This window comes from Carcharhinus amblyrhynchos, chromosome 7 (genome assembly GCF_965287045.1).
Source record: "Carcharhinus amblyrhynchos chromosome 7, sCarAmb.v2.hapA, whole genome shotgun sequence".
NCBI classification, from domain to species: Eukaryota; Metazoa; Chordata; class Chondrichthyes; order Carcharhiniformes; family Carcharhinidae; genus Carcharhinus; species Carcharhinus amblyrhynchos.
In genome coordinates, this window is record NC_137330.1 from 121,048,378 (window position 1) to 121,076,026 (window position 27,649).

The following is a 27,649-nucleotide window of genomic DNA, read 5'->3' on the forward strand; positions in this document are numbered from 1 at the left end:
TTGGGTAAACACATTCATTTATTTCGAGTAGGCATATAAGAACATATATACATGGAAAGAAAGAATCATAGAAATCATAGAATCATAGAAACCCTACAGTGCAGAAAGAGCCATTCAGCCCATCAAGTCTGCGCTGACCACAATCCCACCCAGGCCCCACCCCACATCCCTATATATTTTAACCACTAATCCCTCTAACCTACGCATCTCAGGACACTAAGGGGCAATTTTTAGCATGGCCAATCAACCCATCATCTTTGGACCCACCATCTTTGGTTGGGAGGAAACCGGAGAACCCCAGAGGAAACCCACGCAGACACAAGGAGAATGTGCAAACTCCACACAGACAGTGACCCCAGTCAGGAATCAAACCCAGGTCCCTGGAGCTGTGAAGCAGCAGTGCTAACCACTGTGCTACCATGCTGCCCAAGCTTGAAGATGTCAGCAACAGAGCTTTGTGTGCTGTTTTCTGCTCACAAACCAAAGTGAAACTGAGATTAAATCACTCTAGTGATGCTGCTATCTCTTAAAGTATATTTCAACACATTACAGCTAACAATCTTCGGTAGCCCTAGACTGGAGAGGAGAGCTAAGAATGTCAGAGTTCCCACTCGTGATCTATATCTAATGATTGTACATGTGTGTGTGAACACCAAGTGAAGACAGGGTCAGCTGTGATGCTCTCGATGATCTAACAGCTTGCTAATGCTGTTAGGCTCTGACATGTAGAATGGCTATGAGGCATAGGTGGATGGTTGGCAGCTATGGGACAATAATCTGCTGTATCAGCACGCTCAATAGAAGAGGTGGAGACTGGTGAGAAGCTTTCCATCTCAGCGTATGCCATCATCTTCAAACAAACTGTTACTGAGTCTTTTCAGGAAAAATGAATGACTGGACCATTAGTTGCTGTGCATCTTTATCTGGTCAGTAATGTCACCATTGTCTTCCAAAGCTTCATTGTCGTAGGATACTGTGTGCTTTCTGTCAACTTCTGATCGTTCCACCATGTTTAAAGTCCCATATTGAGAATTTTGAATGGGGAGATGCTGTTTCTCATGCATCTGTACTTCCTCCATGACTGTCATTTCATCACCATCTTCATACCCTTCCTGGAAATAAACAGCAGCAACAATTTCATCTTTAAACTTTTCAAAATAACTGCATTACTTTTCTTGTAATTTTCCATCACTCTCACCGCATCTGTCCCCCCTGTGGCAACATGCATTTGTACATGCACACCTGGAGCTATACATTATGATGAAAGAGACTCCAACTTTTTTTCCATCATAAGGGTGACCAGGCCTTGACTCCCTCCCCCTCCTGTCCTCTATTCCTCCCCTACCCTGTCCTCAATCCCTTCGCTGTCTTTACTCCCTCCCTCCCCTGTCTCTACTCCATCCTTCTTCTGTCTCTACCCCCTCCCGTCCCTGTCTCTACTCCATCCCTCCCCTGTCTCTACTCCCTCCCTCCCCGTCCTCTACTTAGAACAACATAGAACATTACAGCACAGTACAGGCCCTTTGGCCCTCAATGTTGTGCCAAGCTATGTCCAAGATCAAGCTATCCCCTCCCTATAATTCTGGAGTGCTCCACGTGCCTATCCAATAACCGCTTGAAAGTTCCTAAAGTGTCCGACTCCACTATCACAGCAGGCAGTCTATTCCACACACCAACCACTCTCTGAGGAAAGAACCTACCTTGGACATCATTCCTATATCTCCCACCATGAACCTTATAGCTATGCCCCCTAGTAACAGCTACATCCACCCGAGGAAATAGTCTCTGCATGTTCACTCTATAATCCCTCTCATCATCTTATAAACCTCTATTAAGTCGCCTCTCATCCTCCTCTGCTCTAAAGAGAAAAGCCCCAGCTCCCCCAACCTTTCCTCATAAGACCTACCCTCCAAACCAGGCAACATCCTGGTAAATCTCCTCTGCACTCTCTCCAGTGCTTCCACATCCTTCTTATAGTGAGGTGACCAGAACTGAACACAATATTCCAAATGTGGTCTCACGAATGTCCAGTATAGTTGCAGCATAACCCCACGACTTTTAAATTCAAACCCCCTGTTAATAAATGCTAACACACTTCTTTACGGCTTTATCCACTTGTGTGGCAACCTTCAGAGATCTGTGGATAAGAACCCCAAGATCTCTCTGTTCCTCCACATTCCTTAGAACCCCACCGTTGACCCTGTAATCCGCGTTCAAGTTTGTCCTATCAAAATGAGTCACCTCACACTTATCAGGGTTAAACTCCATCTGCCACTTTTTGGCCCAGCTCTGCATCCTGTCAATGTCTCTTTGCAGCCTGCAAGAGCCCTCCAACTCATCCACTACTCCACCAATCTTGGTGTCATCAGCAAATTTACTAACCCACCCTTCAGCCCCTTCTTCCAAATCATTGATAAAAATCACAAAAAAAAAGGACCCAGCACTGACCCCTGTGGTACACCACTGGTAACTGGCCTCCAGTCTGAAAATTTTCCCTCCACCACCACCCTCTGTCTTCTATGATACAGCCAGTTACTTATCCAACAGCCAGTTATTTATCCTAACTAATTCGTAGTCATGCCATTTCTGCTGCTAACCTCACAACTTTCCAGTCCTCTGGCACAATCCCTGTGGACAGCGAGGATGCAAAGATCAAAGCTAAAGGCTCCGCAGTCTCATCCCTTGCCTCCCAAAGTATCCTAGGATGTATCCCATCTGGCCCAGGGGACTTATCCACCCTCAGGTTTTTCAAAATTGTTAATACATCTTCCCTCAGAACATCTACCTCCTCCATCCTATCAGCCTGTATCCTCCTCAAAAACATGGCCCGTCTCCTTAGTGAACACTGAAGAAAAGTATTCATTCAACGCCTCACCTATCTCTTCTGACTCCATGCACAAGTTCTCACTACTATCGTTGACTGGCCCTAACCTCATCCTGGTCATTCTTTTATTTCTCACATAAGAGTAAAAAGCCTTGGGGTTTTCTTTTATCCGACCCACCAAGGACTTCTCATGCGCCCTCCTCACTCTCCTAAGCCCTTTCTTTAACTCATTCCTAGCTACCTGGTAACCCTCAAGTGACCCAACTGAATCTTGTTCTTTCATCCTTACATACGCTTCCTTTTTCCTCTTGACGAGGCATTCAACCTCCTTTGTGAACCATGGTTCCCTCACTCAGTCATTTCCCCCCTGCCTTCCAGGGACATACCTATCAAGGACACACAGTACTTGTTCCTTGAAAAAGCTCCACTTTTTGTTTGTGCCCATACCTGACGGTTTCTGCTCCCACCTTATGCTCCCTAATTCTTGCCTAATTGCATCATAATTACCCCTGCCCCAATTATAAACCTTGCCCTGTCATGTGACCCTATTCCTCGACATTGCAATAATGAAGGACACCGAATTGTGGTCACTATCTCCAAAGTGCTCTCCCACAAACAAATCTAACATTTGGCCCAGTTCATTACCTAGTACCAAGTCCAATGTGGCCCCACTCTTGTCAGCTTATTCACATATTGTATCAGGAAACTCTCCTGCACACACTGTACAAAAAGTGTCCCATCCAAACTATTCGACCTATAAAGGTTCCAATCAATATTTGGAAAGTTAAAGTCGCCCATGTTGGCAAGTGTGAGGTGGTCCACTTTGGTAGGAAGAATGGTAGGAAGGACTATTACTTACGTGGCGAAAAACTGCAGCAGGCGACGGTGCAGAGGGACCTCGGGGTCCTTGTGCATGAGTCGCAAAAACCCAGCCTGCAGGTGCAGCAGGTGGTCAGGAAGGCGAATGGGATGCTGGCCTTCATAGCGAGGGGGATTGAATATAAAAGTAGGGAGGTCTTGCTGCAGCTGTATAGGGCATTGGTGAGGCCGCAGCTGGAGTACTGTGTGCAGTTTTGGGCGCCGCACCTGCGCAAGGATATTTTGGCCTTGGAGGGAGTGCAGAGGAGGTTTACTAGGCTGATACCGGAGTTGAGGGGGTTGAGCTATGAGGAGAGGCTGAATAAACTAGGCTTGTACTCGTTAGAGTTTAGAAGAATGAGGGGAGATCGTATTGAGACGTATAAGATGATGAATGGGATGGATAGGATAGAGGTGGAGAGACTCTTCCCGCTCAAAAAAGACAGTAGGACTAGGGGGCACAGCCTCAAGATAAAGGGGGGGCGGTTTAGAACGGAGTTGAGGAGGAACTTCTTCACTCAAAGGGTGGTGAATCTCTGGAATTCTCTGCCCGTTGAAGTGGTGGAGGCTGCCTCGCTAAATATTTTTAAGAAGCGGGTTGATGGGTTTTTGATAAGAGAGGGGATTAAGGGTTATGGGGAGAGGGCGGGAAAGTGGAACTGAGCCACGACAGATCAGCCATGATCTTATTGAATGGCGGGGCAGGCTCGAAGGGCCAGATGGCCTACTCCTGCTCCTATTTCTTATGTTCTTATGTTCATGATAACTACCCTGTGACCTCCACACCTATCCATAATCTGCTTTGCTATTTCCTCCTCCACATCTCTATTACTATTTGGGGGCCTACAGAAAACTTGAACAATGTGACTGATCCTTTCCTATTTCTAACTTCAGCCCATATTACCTCAGTAGGCAGATTGCCCTCGAAATGCCTTTCTCCTCCACCTCTTTTACCACCTTCCCTACACTTACTGAAACATCTATATCCCGGAACTGCCAACAACCATTCTTGTCCCTGTTCTAACCATGTCTCCGTAATGGCCATAACATCATAGTCCCAAGTACCAATGCACGCTCCAAGTTCACCTACTTTATTCCTGATGCTCCTTGCATTGAAGTAGATACACTTCAACCCACCACCCTGCCTGCCTGTACACTCCTGCAACCTTGGTACCTTCCTCAGTACCTTGCGATCCTCAACACTGGCTTTTGGACTACATCTCATTTTCCCAACCCCCTGACAAATTAGTTTAACTTAGTTTAAATTAGTTTAAACCCCCCTTCTACTCCCTCCTTTCTCTGTCCTCCTCCCCTCCTCCCTCCTTTCCCTATTGCTTCCCCTGCCATGTCCTCCTTTCTCTCCTCCATCTCTTTGAAATGATTTATTGTGTTACTTCTCATCCTTGTTTTGCAACTCCATGAAGCACCTTAGAAAGTTTTATTGCATTAAGGATGCTATATAAATATAAATTGCTGTTTAAAACAGGCTGCAGATATTCTAATGATAATTTTACATTGTTTAGTGTTAAATGGTCTGTTGAACATCTATTAATGATTGTGTATGATTACTGTTGTTAACCAGATTGCAGTCTTGTGGTATGGTGGATAGCATCCCAGCCTCTGAGCAAAAAGCTTCTGGTTTGAGTCCCATCATATATAATAGTGTCCAATAAACTGTCTTGAATCTTTTATGCCAATGCATAAAATTACAATTTATACAATTAGCAATTTGTTATTAGCAAATCATCGCAAACATTTTATCCAAATACTGATCTACAGTTATTAATAAGTTATTGGTAAATCATCTCAAACATTTGACACCAACATAAGAAATGGAAGAGGCAATTTAGCCTTTCAAATCTATTCCAGGATTTGATGCCTGAACAGGTTGAGTTTCAATGCTATAACACATGTCAATGGCAGGCGGTATGTACAGAGAGATTCCTGCTCACCCTTGTGATGGAAAGAAAGTTGGAGCTTCTCTCCTCACAATGTATAGCTCCAGATGTGCATGTACAAATGCATGTTGCCACAGCAACTTGGATTTCCTGATTAAACTGCAGTGTGGCACCACTACTTGTGTTAAATGGCCTATTATTAATCACCTACTCATTATTATATACTGTATTATTAATTGTTTAAATCATTTGAGACAGTTTATCAACTATCTATTGATAGTTGTGTTAATATGAAATAGTTTGTTGATGATCTCTTGATAACTGCCCATCAGAATTTAGTGTGAAATATTTGAGGCTGTCCATCATGAACATAATAATTCCACCTTGTTTAACTAATGATATGCAACACATCACAAATCTGGTAATTATAGTTGTAATATTTAGGTGACCTGGTCTTGAACACTGTAGTATTCATCTATTGCATACTGATACTTTGCTGACGTCAGTCCAAACAGGTTGGCCAGTTTCCCTCCAAGAAAGTCACAGGCTAGGAGAAAAGGAATGATAAAATGTAACAGCAATGCAATTACCATGTCACTTAAAACAAGACGTAGCAAAGGAGGCTTGCAGATTCAATCACTAGTTTGTGCTGAGTAAACTAGTGGTCTCCTTTGCTGTGGTACAAAGAGTACAGCGATTGATATCACAATTACACTGACACTCAACTCCCAACTACCTCTATAGGAACTTAGGAATTAGGAGCAGAAGTAGACAAATTCAGTCCTTCGAGCCTGCTCCGCCATTTGATCAGATCATAGCTGACCTCTCCCTGGTCTCGAATCCACCTCCCTCCTGCTCCCCGTATCTCCTCGTCCCTTTTCTATTAGAAATATATATGTCTCCTTGAAACTATTCAATGATTCAGACTCCACTGCGCTATGGGGCAGTGAGTTCCACAAATTCACCACCCTCAGCAAAAAGTAGTCCATCTCACTTTTGAATCTACCACCTCTCAACCTATACCTGTGACCTTGTGTTCAAGATTGCCCCATAACAGGAAGCATTCGGAAGGGTGATTCTTCCAGCAAGTAGCACAGCAGGCCAGGGGACTCAAACGGAGGCCACTGAGCAACATGGCTTCTGCGAGCCTTCAGATGCCAGATTTCCAACGCCATCAGCTCCATGCCAGTAATCAGCACAGAGCCGAATAAATTACTCTAATCACGATTTACATCTACATAGCGGGCCCAGGACTGAAGTCTCTGGGCTCCCTTGAGCTCGGTGGGGGTCCCGCTGTCACACTGCACTCGAGCTTGGTGACAGAGGGAGGGAGGCCAGCAATCGGGGCTGGACATTGGGGTGGGAGGGTGGAGCCTCAGCCTGCCAGGAGTGGGGGAAGGATCGGGACTGCAGGGGGTGGGGGGGTTGAAATCGAGATGGGCGGAGGGGGTCAAGACTAACAGATCCGCACATGCGCAGTGGCCTGCTCAGTGCTATGCTGCAAACTTTTCCAGCGTGAATAGGCTCTGCCCACGTATCTTCAGCATGATTCACACTTGGGGTCTCTGTGATGCACAGAGTGTGGGAGATTAATTTTGAAAAAATCAACAGGAATTAGTCCAGTCTTTACATGAATTCAACACTTGGAATTTTTTGGGGAGAATTCCACTCTTGGTTTACATTTGCTTTATCAATCCCTTTTCAAATTTTATATAGCTGTGTTATGGTGTTATAATGAAAGTTGTGATAGTAGGGGATTTTAATTTTCCACATATAGGTTGGGACTCCCATATTGTTAAAGGTCTAGACGGGTTGGAGTTTGTAAAATGTGTTCAGGAAAATTTTCTAAATCAATATATAGAGGTACCAACTAGAGAGGATGCAATATTTTGAAGTGTGTGTAAGGAAACACTTTAGTTCCAGTGATCATAACATTATTAGTTTCAACTTGTCATGGATAAAGATAGATCTGGTCCTCGGGTTGAGGTTCTAAACTGGAAAAAGCTGGGATTGGGACAGGCTGTTCTTTGGCAAGGATGTGACTGGTAAGTGAGAGGCCTTCAAAGGAGAAATTTTGAGAGTGCAGAGTTTGTATGTTCCTGTCAGGATTAAAGGCAAAGTGAATAACAATAAGGAACCTTGGTTCTCGAGGGATATTGGAACTCTGATAAAGAAGACGAGAGAGACGTAAGACATGTATAGGCAACAGAGAACAAATAAGAGCACAAATAGATAGAGTGAATGCAAGCAGGCTTTTTCCACTGAGGCTAGGGGAGAGAAAAACTAGAGGACATGGGTTAAGGGTGAAGGGGGAAAAGTTTAAAGGGAGTATTAGAGGGGGCTTCTTCTCACAGAGAGTGGTGGGAGTGTGGAATGAGCTACCAGATGAAGTGGTGAAAGCGAGCTCACTTTTAACATTTAAGAAAAGCTTGGACGGGTTCATGGATGAGAGGGGTGTGGAGGGATATGGTCCAGGTGCAGGTCAGTGGGACTAAACAGAAAGATGGTTCAGCACAGCCAAGAAGGGCCAGAAGGCCTGTTTCTGTGCTGTAATGTTCTATGGTTCTATACCTCGATCAGATTCCCTGTCATCCTTCTAAACTCCAGCGAGTACAAGCCCAAACTGTTTAATCTCTCCTCAACAGTCAACCCTTTCACCCCCAGAATCAATTTGGAGAACCTCCTCTGAACCGCCTCCAATGTCACCACATCCTTCCTCCAATAAGGGGACCAAAACTGGAACAATACTCCAGATGTTGTCTCACCAACACCCTATACAATTGCAACAACAGTTCTCTATTTTTATACTCCAGTTCTTTTGCAATAAATGCTAACATCCCATTTGCCATTTTTATTACATGCTTAAAACATCAACCACTCATTCTCTTTCCAAAGGAAACCACTATTCATTCCATTTATCTCCCTAAAGCATCCATCGCTCAGTCCATAATGAAACCACTCAACATTCAATCCGTCTCTGTCCTCAAACGCCCAACATTCAGTCCACCTTTCTGCTAACCCCATCATTCAGACCATCCCTTTCCTAAACGAACCACTGTCCATTCCCTAAACCATCACCGTACAGTCCACCTTTCTGCTAACCCCGTAATTCAGACTATCCCTTTCCTAAACAAACCACTGCCCATTGTCATCCATTCAGTCCTTATATCCTTAAACCTGACTTTCACCTCTTGTTCTCATTCAAAATCTCAGACAGGTCTCTTGTTGCTATGTGCTACTCACTGGATAATGATGTCCTGGCAAATTTCATCATCCAAAACAGAAGGAATTGGTTCCAGGAAAGTGTGGACTGCAAGACAATCAGTAGATGAACAAGTTACTTTCTTAAAACATTCAACCAATGAGTATTCAGGTTATGTAGCTGCACTTCTGTGATGCTCACTCATCAAGAAATGCATTGACATTCATGTTTCTCTTCTGAGTAAGTAATTGGAATGTGAAAGCTAGTCTTAGTAATGGTGATCATGAAACTATCATTCATTGCTGTAAAAAGAAATCTGGTTCAGTAATGTCCTTGAGGGAAGGAAATCTGCTGTCCTTACCCAGTCTGGCCGACAGGTGATTCCAAATCCACAGTAATGTGGTTGATTCTTAACTGCCTTCTGAGATGGCTCAGAAAGACACTCAGTTCCAGGACAATTAGAGAAGAGTGACAAATGTGGACTTTGCAAACAACATTCCATTAAATAATAAAAAAAAAATTTAGTTGATCCTGGCAGTAAGCTACAAGCTATCTGATACACTGCAGGGAATCCCTGACCAAATGTCCATTGTCCTTCTCTTCCTGCTCCACCATTTCATTGACCTTTTGAAATATGTTTTGGATTACATTTCCCATTTTTTCATTTGCCTATCTTCTTCATCATCCCATGAAGAAGAGGGTGGGCATATGTGAAGCTGATAGTGAATACAGGCAGTGGGGTGGTGAAGGTTCGGGCAGCTAATTGTAGGATAGGCTGGGGAAATTGGCAGTTAATGAGGCACATGAGTTGCTGGGTGTAGGACAGCCAGTGGGTGGGAGAGCGCATGGGTATGAGGGGCATGATGGGGTGAATGGGAGCATACAGGAAGTTGGTGAAGGGGGTGTTAGAAGCTGGTGAAGGTGAATGAGATGCTGATTGAGGTGTATGGGCAGCTAGTGGGGTGTATGGGAAACTGGTGTGATGTATGGAGATATGGCCGAGAGGGATTGGAATCTAGTGGGGAGCTATAGGTATCTGGTTAGGAGATGTATGGGAAGCTGGTGAATGAATGCTGGGGTTATGTTTGGCTGGTTGGGAGGCAGATTGGAAGATGGTGGAGTGGTATAGAAAGCTGGTAGGAGTAAGAGTGGGAAGCTGGTGGGAGGGTTATGGGCAACGGGTGGCCTATTATTATCAGTGGGAATCTGGTAGGGATATGGGAGACAGATGGGGCAGCTCGTGTACAAAGGGCATGTGCACAATCCACTGCTCTAATTAAAAACTGTTTAATTCAATTATTGGGTAATTGTTATTTTTACTTAAGGAAATTGCTGAATTGTTGGAGACCTGGAATCAGAAATAAAAGCAGAAACTGCTGGAAAAACAGAAGTTCCGAAGAAGAGTCATACTAGCCTGAAAACATTAATTCCATTTCTCCTTTCACAGGCACTGCTGAGTTTCTCCAGCATTTTCTGTTTTGACTTCAGATTTCCAGCATCCACAGTATTCTGCTTTGATTGATGTATTCAGATTGCTGATGGAGCACTTACAGGATTGACTGTCTCTAATACTTTCTGCTCTTCATCAAACTCCTCTTCAGTGCTGTATTCCTCCATGGTTTCTCCACTTGAAAAGTGAATGAGTCTCCTGGGCTCTTGTTTTCCTGCCTCCATGTCTTTGGGTTCAGCTGCCTCTGTCTTGAAGTGTAATTCAAATGGAGATTAGATCAGTTTGCCCTGAATATGAAACGTTCTGAAGTCCCATAGTGCTGAGCTATGGAACAACAGGACACAACCTGACAGCTTTTGAGAAGCAACAGAAAGCCTCACACACATCTTCAACTCAACACCAGGCACAAACCTGGATCATCCGCAGTCCAAAGCTGTGCAGGTTAGGTTGACTGGCCATGGGAAATTGCCCCTTAGTATCCAAAAGGTATGTAGGTTAGGGGGATTAGCAGAGAAATCTGCGAGGTTACAAGGTGGGGTGGTGTGGGGCTGGGCAAGATGCTCATTGGAGAGTTGGTGCAGACTCAATGGGCCAAATGGCCTCTTTCTGCACTGTAGGGATTCTATGATCTTTGATTAATCCTGTTCGAATTTTATAAGTCACATCCTGTTCTGTGAGAGCAATGACATCCAATGTGGCCATTTTAGAACATCAGTATCACAGACCCAACAAAACTTCTTCCAGTTTTCAAATTGCTTTTGACGGAACAATTTACTTTCTGCACTCCAATTCTTTCAGCAGTCTGTGGGAATAATTTCATGCACAAGCCCGCAGTTTTATTATGAATTAAAGATTGATTTGAGTTTCTTAACAGTAGGAGCTCTAGGACTCAGACACTTAAAGAACGCAACAGGGTAATTAATTCTGTTCTTTTTTGTATTATTGATAAAGTTGTTGTGTGAAGGTTTATGTTGTTGGCCTTTATTGAATGATATAGGCCAAGGGGACTTTGTGATGGGAAACATAGAAACTAGAAGCAGGAGTAGGCCATTTGGCTTCTTGAGCCTGCTCCACCATTCATTTTGATCATGCTGATCATCAATTTCAATGTCCTGATCCCCCTTCCCTCCATATCTCTTGATCCCTTTAGCCCCAAGAGCTAAATCTAATTTCTTCTTGAAATCAGACGTTTTGGCCTCAACAAAATTCTATAGTACTGAATTCCACACATTCACCACCCTCAGGATGAGGAAATTTCTCCTCACCTCAGTTCTACAAGGTGTGCCCCTTATCTTCAAACTATGACCCCTAATTTTGGACTCCCCCACCATTGAGAACATTCTTTCTGAATCTACCCATCTAACCCTGTTAGAATTTTATCAGTTTCCATGAGATCCTCTCTCACTCTTCTAAACTCCAGTGAATATAAGAACATAAGAACATAAGAAATAGGAGCAGGAGTAGGCCATCCAGCCCTTCAAGCCTGCCCCGCCATTCAATAAGATCATGGCTGATCTGTCGCTGCTCAGTTCCACTTTCCCGCTTTCTCCCCATAACCCTTAATCCCCTCTCTTATCAAAAACCCATCAACCCACTTCTTAAAAATATTTAGCGAGGCAGCCTCCACCACTTCAACGGGCAGAGAATTCCAGAGATTCACCACCCTTTGAGTGAAGAAGTTCCTCCTCAACTCCGTTCTAAACCGTCCCCCCTTTATCTTGAGGCTGTGCCCTCTAGTCCTACTGTCCTTTCTGAGCGGGAAGAGCCTCTCCACCTCTATCCTATCCATCCCATTCATCATCTTATACGTCTCAATGAGATCTCCCCTCATTCTTCTAAACTCTAACGAGTACAAGCCCAGTTTATTCAGCCTCTCCTCATAGCTCAACCCCCTCAACTCCGGTATCAGCCTAGTAAACCTCCTCTGCACTCCCTCCAAGGCCAAAATATCTTTGCGCAGGTGCGGCGCCCAAAACTGCACACAGTACTCCAGCTGCGGCCTCACCAATGCCCTATACAGCTGCAGCAAGACCTCCCTACTTTTATATTCAATCCCCCTCGCTATGAAGGCCAGCATCCCATTCGCCTTCCTGACCACCTGCTGCACCTGCAAGCTGGGTTTTTGCGACTCATGCACAAGGACCCCGAGGTCCCTCTGCACCGTCGCCTGCTGCAGTTTTTCGCCCTGTAAGTAATAGTCCTTCCTACCATTCTTCCTACCAAAGTGGACCACCTCACACTTGCCAACATTAAATTCCATTTGCCATTTCCTGGCCCATTCGCCCAGCCTATCTAGATCCTTCTGCAGACTCTCCACACCCTCCGCACAATTTGCCATTCCCCCAATCTTCGTGTCATCAGCAAATTTCGACACCCTACATTCGGTTCCCTCCTCCAGATCATCTATATAAGTGGTAAAAAGCTGAGGCCCCAGCACCGACCCCTGGGGCACTCCACTAGTCACCATCCGCCAATCCGAATAGCACCCGTTGACCCCCACTCTCTGCCTCCTATTTGACAACCAATCCTCTATCCACGCTAACACCCTACCCCCAACTCCATGTCCCTCGACCTTCTGCAATAACCTCTTGTGAGGTACTTTGTCAAACGCCTTCTGAAAATCTAGAAAGACCACATCCACCGGCTCTCCTCTATCCACCGCCCTAGACACATCCTCATAGGACTCCAGTAAATTTGTCAGACACGACTTCCCTTTAATGAAACCGTGCTGCGTCTGCTCTATCAAGCAATTCCCTTCAAGATGCCTCGCAATTTCCTCCTTAATGACAGATTCTAACATTTTACCCACCACAGACGTTAAACTAACCGGCCTATAATTCCCCGCCTTTTGCCTGGCACCCTTCTTAAACAACGGCGTAACATTAGCTGTTTTCCAATCATCCGGCACTTCCCCGGAATCCAGCGACGTCTGGAAAATAACCACCAAGGCATCCACTATCACCTCCGCCATTTCTTTCAGAACCCTCGGATGCATTCCATCCGGTCCTGGGGACTTGTCCACAATCAGCCCCTCCAGTCTGTCGAGCACCGCCTCTCTAGTAACAGTAATGTCATTAAGACCCTCCAGTCCTACCACCTTTCCATCGCTAACACCCGGCAAATTATTCACGTCCTCCTCCATGAAGACAGAAACAAAAAAGTTATTCAATACCTTAGCCATATCCCCATCCCCTACCACTAGCTCCCCTTTCTCATCCTCTAAAGGACCAACATTCACCCTAGCCAACCTCTTCCTTTTTATATATTTATAAAAACTCTTGCTAACCTTTTTTATATTAAGCGCTAGCCCAGCTTCATAGTTTCTCCTACCCTTCTTTATCAACTTCTTTGTCAATCTTTGTTGACATTTAAACCTCTCCCAATCCTCATCTCGCCCACTACTCTTAGCTACTCTAAATTCCTCCGCTTTTAATTTAACACCTTCCTTCCTAACCAATTTAGTTTCTTCTCATACAGACCTGCTATCCCAGGAATCAGCCTGGTAAACATTCGCCTGCACTCCCTCTATAGAAAGGGCATCTTTCCATAAAAGACACCAAAACTGCACACAGTACTCCAGGTGGGGTCTCATCAATGCCTTATACAATTGCAGTAAAACATCCCTATCCAAAAACTCAAATCCTCTCGCTATGAAGGCCAACCTACCATTTGCCCTCTTTACTGTCTGCTGTACCTGTGTACTTACTTTCAACAACTGATGCATGAGGACTCCAAGGTCTTGTTGAGTATCCATCTCTCAATTTACACCCATTCAAGTAATAATCTGTCTTCCTATTATTGCTACCAAAATGGATAACCTCACATTTATCCACATTATACTGCATCTGCCATGCAGATGCCCACACACTCATCCTGTCCAAATCACGTTGAAGATCTCTGCATCCTCCTCACAGCTTACCCTCCCACCCAACTTTGTATCATCTGCAAATTTGGAGATAATGCATTCAGTTTCCTCTTCTAAATTATTAATACATAATATGAACAGTGGGATCCTGGCACAGATCCCTACAAGTCCCACTAGTCACTGACTGCAAATCAGAAAAAGACTCATTTGTGCCAACTCTTCGCTTCTTTCTAGCCATCTCAAGACATTATCTGAAATCCTATGTGCTTTAACTTTACATAATAGTCTGTTCTGTGAGACCTTGTCGAAAGTCTTCTCAAAGTCTAAATAAACCACATCCACTGGTTCTCGTCGGTCAACTCAAACCAACCTCCCAGTGTAAATCCTCTATTTACACTTCCCGCTGTCTTGGCAAAGCAGCCAGTATAATTAAGGAGCACACATACCCCAGACATTCTCTCTTCCACCTTCTTCCACTGGGACAAAAATACAAGAACATCTTCTTCCCTGCTGCCATCAGGCTTTTGGACCGACCTACCTTGTATTAAATTGGTCTTTCTCACACCCTGGCTATGACTATAACACTACATTCTACATTCTCTCGTTTCCTTCTCTATGAACAGTATGCTTTGTCTGTATAGTGCGCAAGAAACAATACTTTTCACTGTATACTAATACATCTGACAATAATAAATCAAATCAAATTTTAAAAAATCAAAATCAACTCTGTATGATAATAATGTTTTTTCTCTTTTCATTCACAGGTTTTAAGTCGGTCCGCCTTGTTGTCCAATGAGGGGCATACACGCGATGGGTCGTACTTGGGCTGCTCTTGGTTGTTCGATATTGGCCTAGTGCTTCATTTCGTTAGTGTGTGCTTAAACTGGACCAGATGCTGGACAAGACAACAGCTCAGTGACTATCACTGTTTGCTGTGCAGACACATGGATTTGGGCCGGTTTCTGTGGGAGTTTGCACATTCTCCCCGTGCTTGCGTGGGTTTTCTCCAGGTGCTCCGGTTTCCTCCCACACCCCAAAGATATGCTAGTAAGCTGATTGGCAGTAATAAATTGTCCCTAAATTAGTTTCCCTCAATGTGGATGGCCGTAAAACAATAGATAAGGGTCATGGGCAGAGGGGGGGACTGGTAGTGTTAAAATGGCGGCACGGGCTCGTTGGGCCAAAGGGCCTGTTTCCCGGGCTGTTTGTGTTCTTTGTTCTATTAGTTACGTTCTCAAAGAATTCCAATAGATTCATCAAGCACAATTTCCCTTTTGTAAATCCATGCTGACTGATTATACCACTGCCTTACAAATGCCGAGTACCCTGTTTTCTCTCTACCTCCCTTTTTGAATAGCAGGCTTACATTAGCTACCCTCCAATCTATAAGAACTATTCTTACAGATTGAACTGTAAGAACTGTAAGAGCTGTTTAAAAAAGGTAGCAGACAAAAGGCAGGGAATTATAGACTGGTTAGCTTAACGTCTGTAGTTGGAAAAATGCTTGAATCGGTCATCAAAGAAGAAATAGTGAGGCACCTGGAAAGGAATGGTTTCATAGAGCAGACGCAGCACGGATTCATTAAGGGGAAGTCATGTTTGACAAATTTATTGGATTTCTATGAGGATGTGACTAATGTGGTAGACAGAGGGGAACCGGTGGATGTGGTGTTTCTAGATTTTCAAAAGGCATTTGATAAGGTGCCTCACAAAAGGTTGCTTCAGAAGGTTAGAGTGCATGGAGTTGGGGGTAAGGTGTTAGCGTGGATAGAGGATTGGTTGTCTAATAGGAGGCAGAGAGTTGGTATCAATGGGTGCTATTCTGATTGGTGGTTGGTGACTAGTGGAGTGCTGTAGGGATTGGTGCTGGGGCCTCAGCTATTTATCATTTATACAGATGATCTGGAGGAGGGGGCTGAGTGTAGGGTGACGAAATTTGCTGATGACACGAAAATGAGTGGAAAAGCAAATTGTGCGGAGGGTGTGGAAAGTCTGCAGAGGGATCTGGATAGGCTGAGTGAGTGGGCGAGGACCTGGCAGATGGAGTACAATGTTAGCAAGTGTGAGGTTATCCACTTTGGCAGAAATAATAGTAGGAGGAATTACTATTTAATGGGCGAAAAGCTGCAGCATGCTACGGTGCAGAGGGACCTGGGGGTCCTTGTGCATGAGTTGCAAAAACCCAGTCTGCAGGTGCAGCAGGTGATCAAGAAGGTGAATGGAATGTTGGCCTTTATAGCGAGGGGGATAGAATATAAAAGTAGGGAGGTCTTGCTGCAACTGTACAGGGCACTGGTGAGGCCGCAGCTGGGGTACTGTGTGCAGTTTTGGTCGCCATACTTGCGCAAGGATATTTTGGCCTTGGAGGGAGTGCAGAGGAGGTTCACTAGGCTGATACCGGAGATGAGGGGTTTGGACTATGAAGAGAGACTAAATAGACTGGGTCTGTACTTGTTGGAGTTTAGAAGGATGAGGGGGGATCTTATAGAGATGTATAAGATAATGAAAGGGATGGATAGGGTAGAGGTAGAGAGATTCTTCCCGCTCAGAAAGGACAGCAGGACTAGAGGGCACAGCCTCAAGATAAGGGGGGGGCAGTTTAGATCAGAGTTGAGGAGGAACTTCTTCACTCAAAGGGTGGTGAATCTCTGCCCGTTGATGTGGTGAAGGCTACCTCGCTAAATATATTTAAGTCACGGGTAGATAGGTTTTTGGTAGACAGGGGAATTAAGGGTTATGGGGAGAAAGCGGGAAAGTGGAACTGATCCACTTCAGATCAGCCATGATCTTGTTGAATGGCGGGGCAGGCTCAAGGGGCTAGATGGCCTACTCCTGCTCCTATTTCTTATGTTCTTATTCCAGACTCCAAAGAACTTAGGAAAGTAACCACCAATGGATGCACTATTTCCAGGGCCACTTCCTTAAGTACTCTGGGTTGAAGATTATCAGGACTGGAGATTTATCTACCTTCAATCTCATCAGTTTCCCAAAACCATTTCTCTACTAATGCTAATTTCCTTCAGCTCCTCACTAAAAAATGTTTTTCTCAGCACTCCTGGTACATTATTCATGTCTTTGTGTAGACTGAAGCAAAGTATACATTTAATTCATCAGCCTTTTTTTATTCTCTATTATGAATTCTACTGTTTCTAACTATCAGGGGCCTATATTCATTTTTGTGGATCTTTTTCTCTTTGCATACCTATAGGAACTTTTACAATCTGATTTTATGTTCCCCCCGAGCTTACTTTCATACTCTATTTTTCTACTTTTAATTAACCCATTGGTCCTTCTTTGCTGAAGTGGAGTATGAAGTGGATGTACTGTCAGAGAATGATGAAGCCATGTCGGTGTAGGGAAGTTTCTTTCAAATGAAACAAAACCTCGCTATTCAATCCTTCTACTTCATTCAATTGCCATAGTGCATATCATTCCCCTTCTCATCCTCCTCCGGTGACCAGCGGATCCCAGGATACACTGGCTAAGCTCTCATTATTATAAAGCTGTGGAAGATAGAACATAGAACATAGAACATTACAGCGCGGAACAGGCCCTTCGGCCCACAATGTTGCGCCGACCAGTCTTATTTTAAAAAAAAATATTGACCCACTAATCTAAACCAATCCCTTTTCGTCCATAAACCTATCCACCAATCTCCTAAACGCCCCCAAACTAGGCGCATTTACAACTGCAGCAGGCAGGGCATTCCAGTCCCTCACCACCCTCTGGGTAAAGAACCTGCCCCTGACATCCGTCCTATAACTACCACCCCTTAATTTAAAGCCATGCCCCCTCGTGCTAGATTTCTCCATCCGAGGAAACAGGCTATCACCATCCACCCTATCTAAACCTCTAATCATCTTATATGTTTCTATAAGATCCCCTCTTAGCCGCCTTCTTTCCAGTGAAAACAACCCCAAATCCCTCAGTCTCTCCTCATAGGACCTCCCCTCCATACCAGGCAACATCCTGGTAAACCTCCTCTGCACCCTCTCCAAAGCCTCCACATCCTTCCTGTAATGTGGGGACCAGAACTGCACACAGTACTCCAAGTGCGGCCGCACCAGAGTTGTGTACAGTTGCAACATGACGCTGCGACTCCTAAATTCAATCCCCCTACCAATAAACGCCAAGACACCGTACGCCTTCTTAACAACCTTATCTACTTGATTCCCAACTTTCAGGGATCTATGTACACATACACCTAGATCCCTCTGCTCCTCCACTCTATTCAAAGTCCTCCCGTTAGCCCTATACTCAACACATCTGTTATTCCTACCGAAATGGATTACCTCACACTTCTCCGCATTAAACTCCATCCGCCACCTCGCGGCCCAGCTCTGCAACCTGTCCAAGTCACCCTGCAAACTTCAACACCCTTCCTCACAATCTACCACACCTCCGACTTTGGTGTCATCAGCAAACTTACCAATCCACCCAACTATACCCTCATCCAGATCATTAATAAAGATTACAAACAGCAGTGGCCCCAAAACAGATCCCTAAGGCACACCACTCGTAACCGAACTCCATGTTGAATAATTACCATCAACCACCACCCTCTGTCTCCTATCTGCTAACCAATTCCTGATCCAAGTACCTAAATTACCACCAATCCCATACATCTGCATTTTCTGCAGAAGCCTACCATGGTGAACCTTATCAAACGCCTTACTAAAATCCATATATACCACATCTACTGCCTTACCCCTATCCACCTCTTTGGTCACCTTCTCAAAGAACTCAATAAGGTTAGTAAGGCACGACCTTCCCGCTACAAAACCATGCTGACTATCTCTAATCAATTCATTACTCTCCAAATAACTATAAATCCTATCCCTAATAATTCTTTCTAAAACCTTGTAGCATAGGACTTCAAAGACGGAGACCCTCTGGGACATGCACTGGAGAGGTCCCCATGGCCTAAATAGAGAAACTATTGCTTGAGGAACTCAGTGGCTAACTCCACAGTATTGTGTGTGGCTCTAAAGCTCTCAGTGAAAGCCCCCTGATGGCTGAGAGAAGGGGAGGGCTTATGAGCCACGTTTAAATACCTTGTCACTGAGCAGCCATCCTTTAATCTCTCTTAGAGATGAAGATGGTGGGAATTGCTGACACTCACATGCTAAAAGTTGCGAAGTTAATGGACATTCACTGACATGAATTTCTTGGTGTGGTCACCGTGACTGAGGGTAATTCTTGTTAGTACTCTATTCAAATCGGGGTGCCCTGCACCATCAGGAAGTCTAGTATTCTCCTCAGAGAGAAGATGATGGAGTCCCCTTTCTTCCTGGGAATCTCTGTCACTCTCCAGATGATAAATTATGACATATTGCTAATATTGCCAGCTACTGATTGAAGGAACAAGTTACAAATGAGGTGATCTTTACTGGCACTGGGAAGATCATCTTCACCCTGGCTTCAGGCTCCAGCTCTCCCTGAAAAAAGGAGGAAAACCTTAATGACTATCCTCTTGGAATAGAGCTCTCTCAGGAGAGGCCTCCTTCCTTGTAAAGTTTCCCTCTCTGCTTCCTCCGCATTCTGTGTTCATTTGGAGAGTGAATGACAGGGCAACTAGTGTCCCAAAAAAACACAGCAGTCAGCAGAAACTGTCAAACCCCTCCAGCAACTCACCACAGTGCATCCACCAGCTCTATCTAGTACATGTAAGCCAAAAACATGACAGCAATGGGCTGAGTAGCCCTTTAATTACTCCCAGAGGAGGACTCAGTTCATAGAGTCATAGAGGTTTACAGCATGGAAACAAGCCCTTCAGCCCAACTTGTCCACGCCACCCTTTTTTTTTAAACCCCAAAGCTAATCCCAGTTGCCCACATTTGGCCCATATCTCTCCATGCACATTGTAACCATGTAACTATCTAAATGCTTTTTAAAAGATAAAATTGTACCCGCCTCTACTACAACCTCTAGGAGCTTGTTCCAGACACCACCTTCTGTGTGAAAAAATTGCCCCTCTGGACGCTTTTGTATCTTTCCCCTCTCACCTTAAACCTATGCCCTCTGGTTTTAGACTCCCCTACCTTTGGAAAAAGATATTGTCTATGCCCTTGTCTATGCCCCTCATTATTTTATAGATCTCCATAAGGTTATCCCTCAGCCTCCTACGCTCCAGAGAAAAAAGTTCCAGTCTATTCAGCCTCTCCTTATAACTCAATCCATCAAGTCCTGGTAGCATCCTAGTAAATCTTTTCTGCACTTTTTCTAGTTTAATAATATCTTTTCTATAATAGGTTGACCAGAATTGCACACAGTATTCCAAGTGTGGCCTTACCAATGTCTTGTACAACTTCAACAAGACATCCCAACTCCTGTATTCAATGTTCTGACCGATGAAACCAAGGATGTCAAATGCCTTCTTCACCACTCTGTCCACCTGTGACTCCACTTTCAAGGAGCTATGAACATGGACCCCTAGATCTCTTTGTTCTGTAACTCTCCCCAACGTCCTACCCTTAACTGAGTAATTCCTGCCCTGGTTCAATCTACCAAAATACATCACCTCGTATCTGTCTAAATTAAACTCCATCTGCCATTTGTCAGCCCACTGGCCCAATTGATCAAGATCCCGTTGCAATTGGAGATAACTTTTTTCACTGTCCACTATGCCACCAATCTTCAAACTTACTAACCATGCCCCCTATATACTCATCCAAATCTTTAATGTAAATGACAAATAACAGTGGGCCCAGCACTGATTCCTGAGGCGCACCACTGGTCACAGGCCTCCAGTTTTAAAAAACAACTCTCTACAATCACCCGCTGGCTTCTGACAAGAAGCCAATTTTGTATCCATTTGGATACCTGACCCTAGATTCCGTAAGATTTAACTTTATGCAACAACCTACCATGCGGTACCTTGTCAAATGCCTTGCTAAAGTCCATGTAGACAACATCAACTGCACGTTCTTATGTTACCCCTTCAAAAAATTCTATTAAATTTGTGAGACATGATTTTCCACTCACAATGCCATGCTGACTGTCCCTAATCAGTCCGTGCATCCCTAAATGCCTGTAGATCCTGTCTCTCAAAATACCTTCCAACAATTTATGCACCACAGATGTGAGGCTCACTGGCCTGTAGTTCCCAGGCTTTTCCTTGCAGCCCTTTTCTAAACAAAGACACAACATTTGCCACTCTCCAATCTTCAGGCACCTCACCGTGACTATTGATGATTCAAATATCTCAGCTAGAGGACCTGCAATTTCCTCCCTAGCCTCCCACAATGTCCTGGGATACATTTCATCAAGTCCCAGGGATTTATCTACCTTGATGCACTTTAAAATTTCCAGCACTTCCTTCTCCTCAAGACATCACTATTTATTTCCCCAAGCTCCCTAACATTCATAATTTTCTCAACAGTAAATACTGATGAGGAATATTCATTTAGGATCTCACCCATCTCTTGTGGATCCGCACATTGTTAATCCGTAAGAGGCCCTACTCTTTCCTTTTTGTTGATTTTACCACTGTGCTGCTTCAGTTCATTAACATCTCTGACTTCAACCTCTTTGGGCACACACAATGGACACACTTGTTTCAACAGCACCTTCTGCCCCTCACAGCTGTGGGTATGTCTGTGTAGTGCCACTTTTCACAACCTGGGTGTAGATAGCTTGGGATGAAGACAGCTTTGGTCAAATATCCTTTCAACAATTACCACCTAGGCCCATACACAAGGAATGGCCATTAAAGTGAAATGTCAGAGGGTATCACAGACTGGAACCTGCAGGAAAGGTTAAAGAAATTCAAGCGATGTTTCCTCATGGGTTCCTTCACTGTGGGCAGGTTGAGACTTGGTTAAGGGAGGCAGACTGACTCCACCATTGCACAATGATCATAAACTGGAATGGTTTTCCCAATGGAATGTTGTGGTGTGTTTCTAACTCAGAGATTGAGAAGGCTCAGGATGCAATTCACTGGTCTGCCAAGTTGCCCAATTTGCAGTAAATATCATTGTGAGGAAAGGAAGCTGTATCAGTTTCTGATTGCTATGATATTTACTGCATGCGCTTGAGTATGTGGGCAGATGTTCCTGCTCAGCTGAAAGGGCCTTCACGGTCAAATCACTAGCCAATACAAACTGTCCAGACCAGGCCCACAGTAAACAGGAGCATTTTGGTGAGGATGACAAACACTGACTGCCCCTCAACAGACAAGAAAAACATTGGGAGTGAAAAGAAATAGTAAGAACCACAGTCCACTTCAAACCTGAATCTCTCTATCCCTGCTTCCATTAGAAATGTACCTTAATGTGCAGTCACTGAGGCACTAATATATCCTAGAACTATACCTAACTTCCATTCATGGCAGCGTTACATAGTTAGAGCACAAAGATGGACAAGGTTTTATTTTCTGAAACTATCGAGAATTCTCAAGGAATCCAGAGACGAAACAGTTAACACCATAGAGGTGACACATTGACTCAGAAGTACTCTTGTTTGCCCTAAAGGAAGGACTTCAGTCAAACACAGGTACACAGCGTGTACTTTGTAGAGGTTCTCTTCCTCTTATTCACAGCTTGCTTTTTTTCAATCTATCCAATGTGATGGCAGGGTAATAAAGACAGTAAGAAGTCTCACAACACCAGGTTGAAGTCCAACAGGTTTATTTGATAGTAAACGCCAAAAGGTTTTGGAACGCTGTCCCTTCATCAGGTGAGTGGAGCGTTCTGCTCACAAACAGCAGAACTTTGGGAATGGGCAGCACTGATCCTTTGGGAATGGGCAGCACTGACCCTTTGGGAATGGGCAGCACTGACCCTTTGGGAATGGGCAGCACTGACCCTTTGGGAATGGGCAGCACTGACCCTTTGGGAATGGGCAGCACTGACCCTTTGGGAATGGGCAGCACTGACCCTTTGGGAATGGGCAGCACTGATCCTTTGGGAATGGGCAGCACTGACCCTTTGGGAATGGGCAGCACTGACCCTTTGGGAATGGGCAGCACTGACCCTTTGGGAATGGGCAGCACTGACCCTTTGGGAATGGGCAGCACTGACCCTTTGGGAATGGGCAGCACTGACCCTTTGGGAATGGGCAGCACTGATCCTTTGGGAATGGGCAGCACTGATCCTTTGGTAATGGGCAGCACTGATCCTTTGGGAGTGGGCAGCACTGACCCTTTGGGAGTGGGCAGCACTGACCCTTTGGGAATGGGCAGCACTGACCCTTTGGGAATGGGCAGCACTGATCCTTTGGGAATGGGCAGCACTGACCCTTTGGGAGTGGGCAGCACTGACCCTTTGGGAATGGGCAGCACTGACCCTTTGGTAATGGGCAGCACTGACCCTTTGGGAATGGGCAGCACTGACCCTTTGGGAATGGGCAGCACTGACCCTTTGGGAATGGGCAGCACTGACCCTTTGGTAATGGGCAGCACTGACCCTTTGGGAATGGGCAGCACTGACCCTTTGGGAATGGGCAGCACTGACCCTTTGGGAATGGGCAGCACTGACCCTTTGGGAATGGGCAGCACTGATCCTTTGGGAATGGGCAGCACTGACCCTTTGGGAATGGGCAGCACTGACCCTTTGGGAATGGGCAGCACTGATCCTTTGGGAATGGGCAGCACTGACCCTTTGGGAGTGGGCAGCACTGATCCTTTGGGAATGGGCAGCACTGACCCTTTGGGAGTGGGCAGCACTGACCCTTTGGGAATGGGCAGCACTGACCCTTTGGGAATGGGCAGCACTGACCCTTTGGGAATGGGCAGCACTGATCCTTTGGGAATGGGCAGCACTGACCCTTTGGGAGTGGGCAGCACTGATCCTTTGGGAATGGGCAGCACTGACCCTTTGGGAGTGGGCAGCACTGACCCTTTGGGAGTGGGCAGCACTGACCCTTTGGGAATGGGCAGCACTGACCCTTTGGGAGTGGGCAGCACTGACCCTTTGGGAGTGGGCAGCACTGACCCTTTGGGAATGGGCAGCACTGACCCTTTGGGAATGGGCAGCACTGATCCTTTGGGAGTGGGCAGCACTGACCCTTTGGGAATGGGCAGCACTGACCCTTTGGGAGTGGGCAGCACTGACCCTTTGGGAATGGGCAGCACTGACCCTTTGGGAATGGGCAGCACTGACCCTTTGGGAATGGGCAGCACTGATCCTTTGGGAATGGGCAGCACTGACCCTTTGGGAGTGGGCAGCACTGACCCTTTGGGAATGGGCAGCACTGATCCTTTGGGAGTGGGCAGCACTGACCCTTTGGGAGTGGGCAGCACTGATCCTTCGGGAATGGGCAGCACTGACCCTTTGGGAATGGGCAGCACTGACCCTTCGGGAATGGGCAGCACTGACCCTTTGGGAATGGGCAGCACTGACCCTTTGGGAATGGGCAGCACTGACCCTTTGGGAATGGGCAGCACTGACCCTTTGGGAATGGGCAGCACTGACCCTTTGGGAATGGGCAGCACTGACCCTTTGGGAATGGGCAGCACTGACCCTTTGGGAATGGGCAGCACTGATCCTTTGGGAGTGGGCAGCACTGACCCTTTGGGAATGGGCAGCACTGATCCTTTGGGAGTGGGCAGCACTGACCCTTTGGGAATGGGCAGCACTGACCCTTTGGGAATGGGCAGCACTGACCCTTTGGGAGTGGGCAGCACTGACCCTTTGGGAATGGGCAGCACTGACCCTTTGGGAATGGGCAGCACTGACCCTTTGGGAATGGGCAGCACTGACCCTTTGGGAGTGGGCAGCACTGACCCTCCAGCTGACCTGCCGCCTCCAGCACACTCTCCCCAGACCCCACTCTTACCTGTTTGAGTCCCTCTCCGCTTGGCTCCATTCCCTGGGCCTAAACAGGAATAAAGCTGCAGAGGCAGAAAGATCCGAATCAGGCAGCGAAGGAAGGAGGAAGCAGATTGAAGGTGTGACTAAAGGAAGCGGATCCGTGCGCCTGCGGTGCTGAGAGAAGGTTTAGAGACTCCTGCCGTGTGTTGATCAGCCTGTTTGACCGGTTCCAGTAGCCTCAGTGCCTGTGGTGGGACTGGGTGGACACAACTCACAACATCTGCTCCACAAAAGGTGCTGCAGAAACTGGAGCAACTTTCTACAGGTCAGGAAGGTGCCGAGACTCACAGGCTTGTCTCAACTCAAGACAGATACTGAGATCAGACTGTACATGGACAAACCCAGGACAAATCAATATTAAACAAAGAATGAGTTACCTAACATTAGAACCTCTCCCCCTCTGGGACTGGGTGTACAGTGGGTCACACACTGTCCTTTCCCCCTCTGGGACTGGGTGTACAGTGGGTCACACACTGTCCTTTCCCCCTCTGGGACTGGGTGTACAGTGGGTCACACACTGTCCTTTCCCCCTCTGGGACTGGGTGTACAGTGGGTCACACACTGTCCTTTCCCCCTCCGGGACTGGGTGTACAGTGGGTCACACACTGTCCTTTCCCCCTCTGGGACTGGGTGTACAGTGGGTCACACACTGTCCTTTCCCCCTCCGGGACTGGGTGTACAGTGAGTCACACACTGTCCTTTCCCCCTCTGGGACTGGGTGTACAGTGGGTCACACACTGTCCTTTCCCCCCTCCGGGACTGGGTGTACAGTGAGTCACACACTGTCCTTTCCCCCTCTGGGACTGGGTGTACAGTGGGTCACACACTGTCCTTTCCCCCCTCCGGGACTGGGTGTACAGTGAGTCACACACTGTCCTTTCCCCCTCTGGGACTGGGTGTACAGTGGGTCACACACTGTCCTTTCCCCCTCTGGGACTGGGTGTACAGTGAGTCACACACTGTCCTTTCCCCCTCTGGGACTGGGTGTACAGTGGGTCACACACTGTCCTTTCCCCCTCTGGGACTGGGTGTACAGTGGGTCACACACTGTCCTTTCCCCCTCTGGGACTGGGTGTACAGTGAGTCACACACTGTCCTTTCCCCCTCTGGGACTGGGTGTACAGTGGGTCACACACTGTCCTTTCCCCCCTCCGGGACTGGGTGTACAGTGAGTCACACACTGTCCTTTCCCCCTCTGGGACTGGGTGTACAGTGGGTCACACACTGTCCTTTCCCCCTCTGGGACTGGGTGTACAGTGGGTCACACACTGTCCTTTCCCCCCTCTGGGACTGGGTGTACAGTGGGTCACACACTGTCCTTTCCCCCTCTGGGACTGGGTGTACAGTGGGTCACACACTGTCCTTTCCCCCCTCTGGGACTGGGTGTACAGTGGGTCACACACTGTCCTTTCCCCCTCCGGGACTGGGTGTACAGTGAGTCACACACTGTCCTTTCCCCCTCTGGGACTGGGTGTACAGTGGGTCACACCCTGTCCTTTCCCCCTCTGGGACTGGGTGTACAGTGGGTCACACACTGTCCTTTCCCCCTCTGGGACTGGGTGTACAGTGGGTCACACACTGTCCTTTCCCCCTCTGGGACTGGGTGTACAGTGGGTCACACCCTGTCCTTTCCCCCTCTGGGACTGGGTGTACAGTGGGTCACACACTGTCCTTTCCCCCTCTGGGACTGGGTGTACAGTGGGTCACACACTGTCCTCTCCCCCTCTGGGACTGGGTGTACAGTGGGTCACACACTGTCCTTTCCCCCCTCCGGGACTGGGTGTACAGTGGGTCACACACTGTCCTCTCCCCCTCCGGGACTGGGTGTACAGAGAGTCACACACTGTCCTTTCCCCCTCTGGGACTGGGTGTACAGTGGGTCACACACTGTCCTTTCCCCCTCTGGGACTGGGTGTACAGTGAGTCACACACTGTCCTTTCCCCCTCCGGGTTCTCTCAAACCTGATACATTGATGGATTGATTTTTCACTTTGGCAGTGGAAATGGAAATTTGAAATTTATCTGGATTAATTTCAGACTCGCCCCTGCTGGTCAAGAGGTCTCGGAAAGTCCCTTCACTACTCCAACGAGCAATGAAATCAGTGGTAAAATCTGAGAAACATCAACATTTGTTTAAAATTGTCAGATAAAAGCTGGCAAAAGCAGCTTTATTATCTCCGCCCTTGGTTTTTATAGAGTTATAGAGGTTTACAGCTTGGAAACAGGCCCTTCGGCCCAACTTATCCATGCCGCCTGTTTTGTAAAACCCCTAAGCTAATCCCAATTGCCCGCATTTGGTCCATATCCCTCTATACCCATCATACCCTTGTAACTGTCTGAATGCTTTTTAAAAGACAAATTGTACCCGTCTCTACTACTATCTCTGGCAGCTTGTTCCAGACACTCATCACTCTCTGGTCACTTTTATCTCTCCCCTCTCACCTTAATCCTATGCCCTCTAGTTTTAGACTCCCCTACCTTTGGGAAAAGATATTGACTATCTAGCCGATCTATGCAACTCATTATTTTCAACCTCTATAAAGTCACCCCTCAGCCCCCTACGCTGCAGAGAAAAATGTCCCAGTCTATTCAGCCTCTCCTTATAACTCAAATCATCAAGTCCCAGTAGCATCTTAGTAAATCTTTTCTGCACTCTTTCTACAATAAGGTGACCAGAATTGCACACAGTATTCCAAGTGCGGCCTTACCAGTGTCTTGTACAACTTCAACAAGACGTTCCA

General features: G+C 46.3%; 1 protein-coding gene across 3 annotated transcripts; it reads right to left on the reverse strand.

Moving 5' to 3' along the window:
- Window positions 1–25,004, reverse strand: LOC145345248 (protein FAM177B-like). Of its 3 annotated transcripts, XM_080193052.1 has the most exons (6): window positions 24,874–25,003; window positions 19,488–19,535; window positions 10,334–10,480; window positions 8,824–8,890; window positions 6,030–6,127; window positions 1–1,112 (listed from the first exon to the last, which is right to left on the reverse strand). In XM_080193052.1, exons 1-6 carry the CDS (start codon window positions 24,901–24,903, stop codon window positions 903–905), a joined length of 600 nt encoding a protein of 199 aa, XP_080049178.1. In that variant the 5' UTR covers window positions 24,904–25,003; the 3' UTR covers window positions 1–902. The 3 variants fall into 3 exon arrangements, with proteins under 3 accessions (XP_080049178.1, XP_080049179.1, XP_080049181.1); XM_080193053.1 differs by lacking the exon at window positions 19,488–19,535 and having other exon boundaries at window positions 24,874–25,004; XM_080193055.1 differs by lacking the exons at window positions 19,488–19,535; window positions 24,874–25,003 and adding an exon at window positions 19,152–19,472.
- Between the last annotated feature and the right edge of the window lie 2,645 nt (window positions 25,005–27,649).

Coding starts and splice junctions, on each gene's coding strand:
- LOC145345248 (XM_080193052.1), bottom strand. CDS start 24,903: ATGGAGCCAAGCGGAGAGGGACTCAAACAG. Junction 19,536..24,873: donor GCGGAGAGGGACTCAAACAG/GTAAGAGTGGGG, acceptor TCCTTTTTTCAG/GGAGAGCTGGAGCCTGAAGC. Junction 6,128..8,823: donor TGCCAGGACATCATTATCCA/GTGAGTAGCACA, acceptor CTTTTCTCCTAG/CCTGTGACTTTCTTGGAGGG.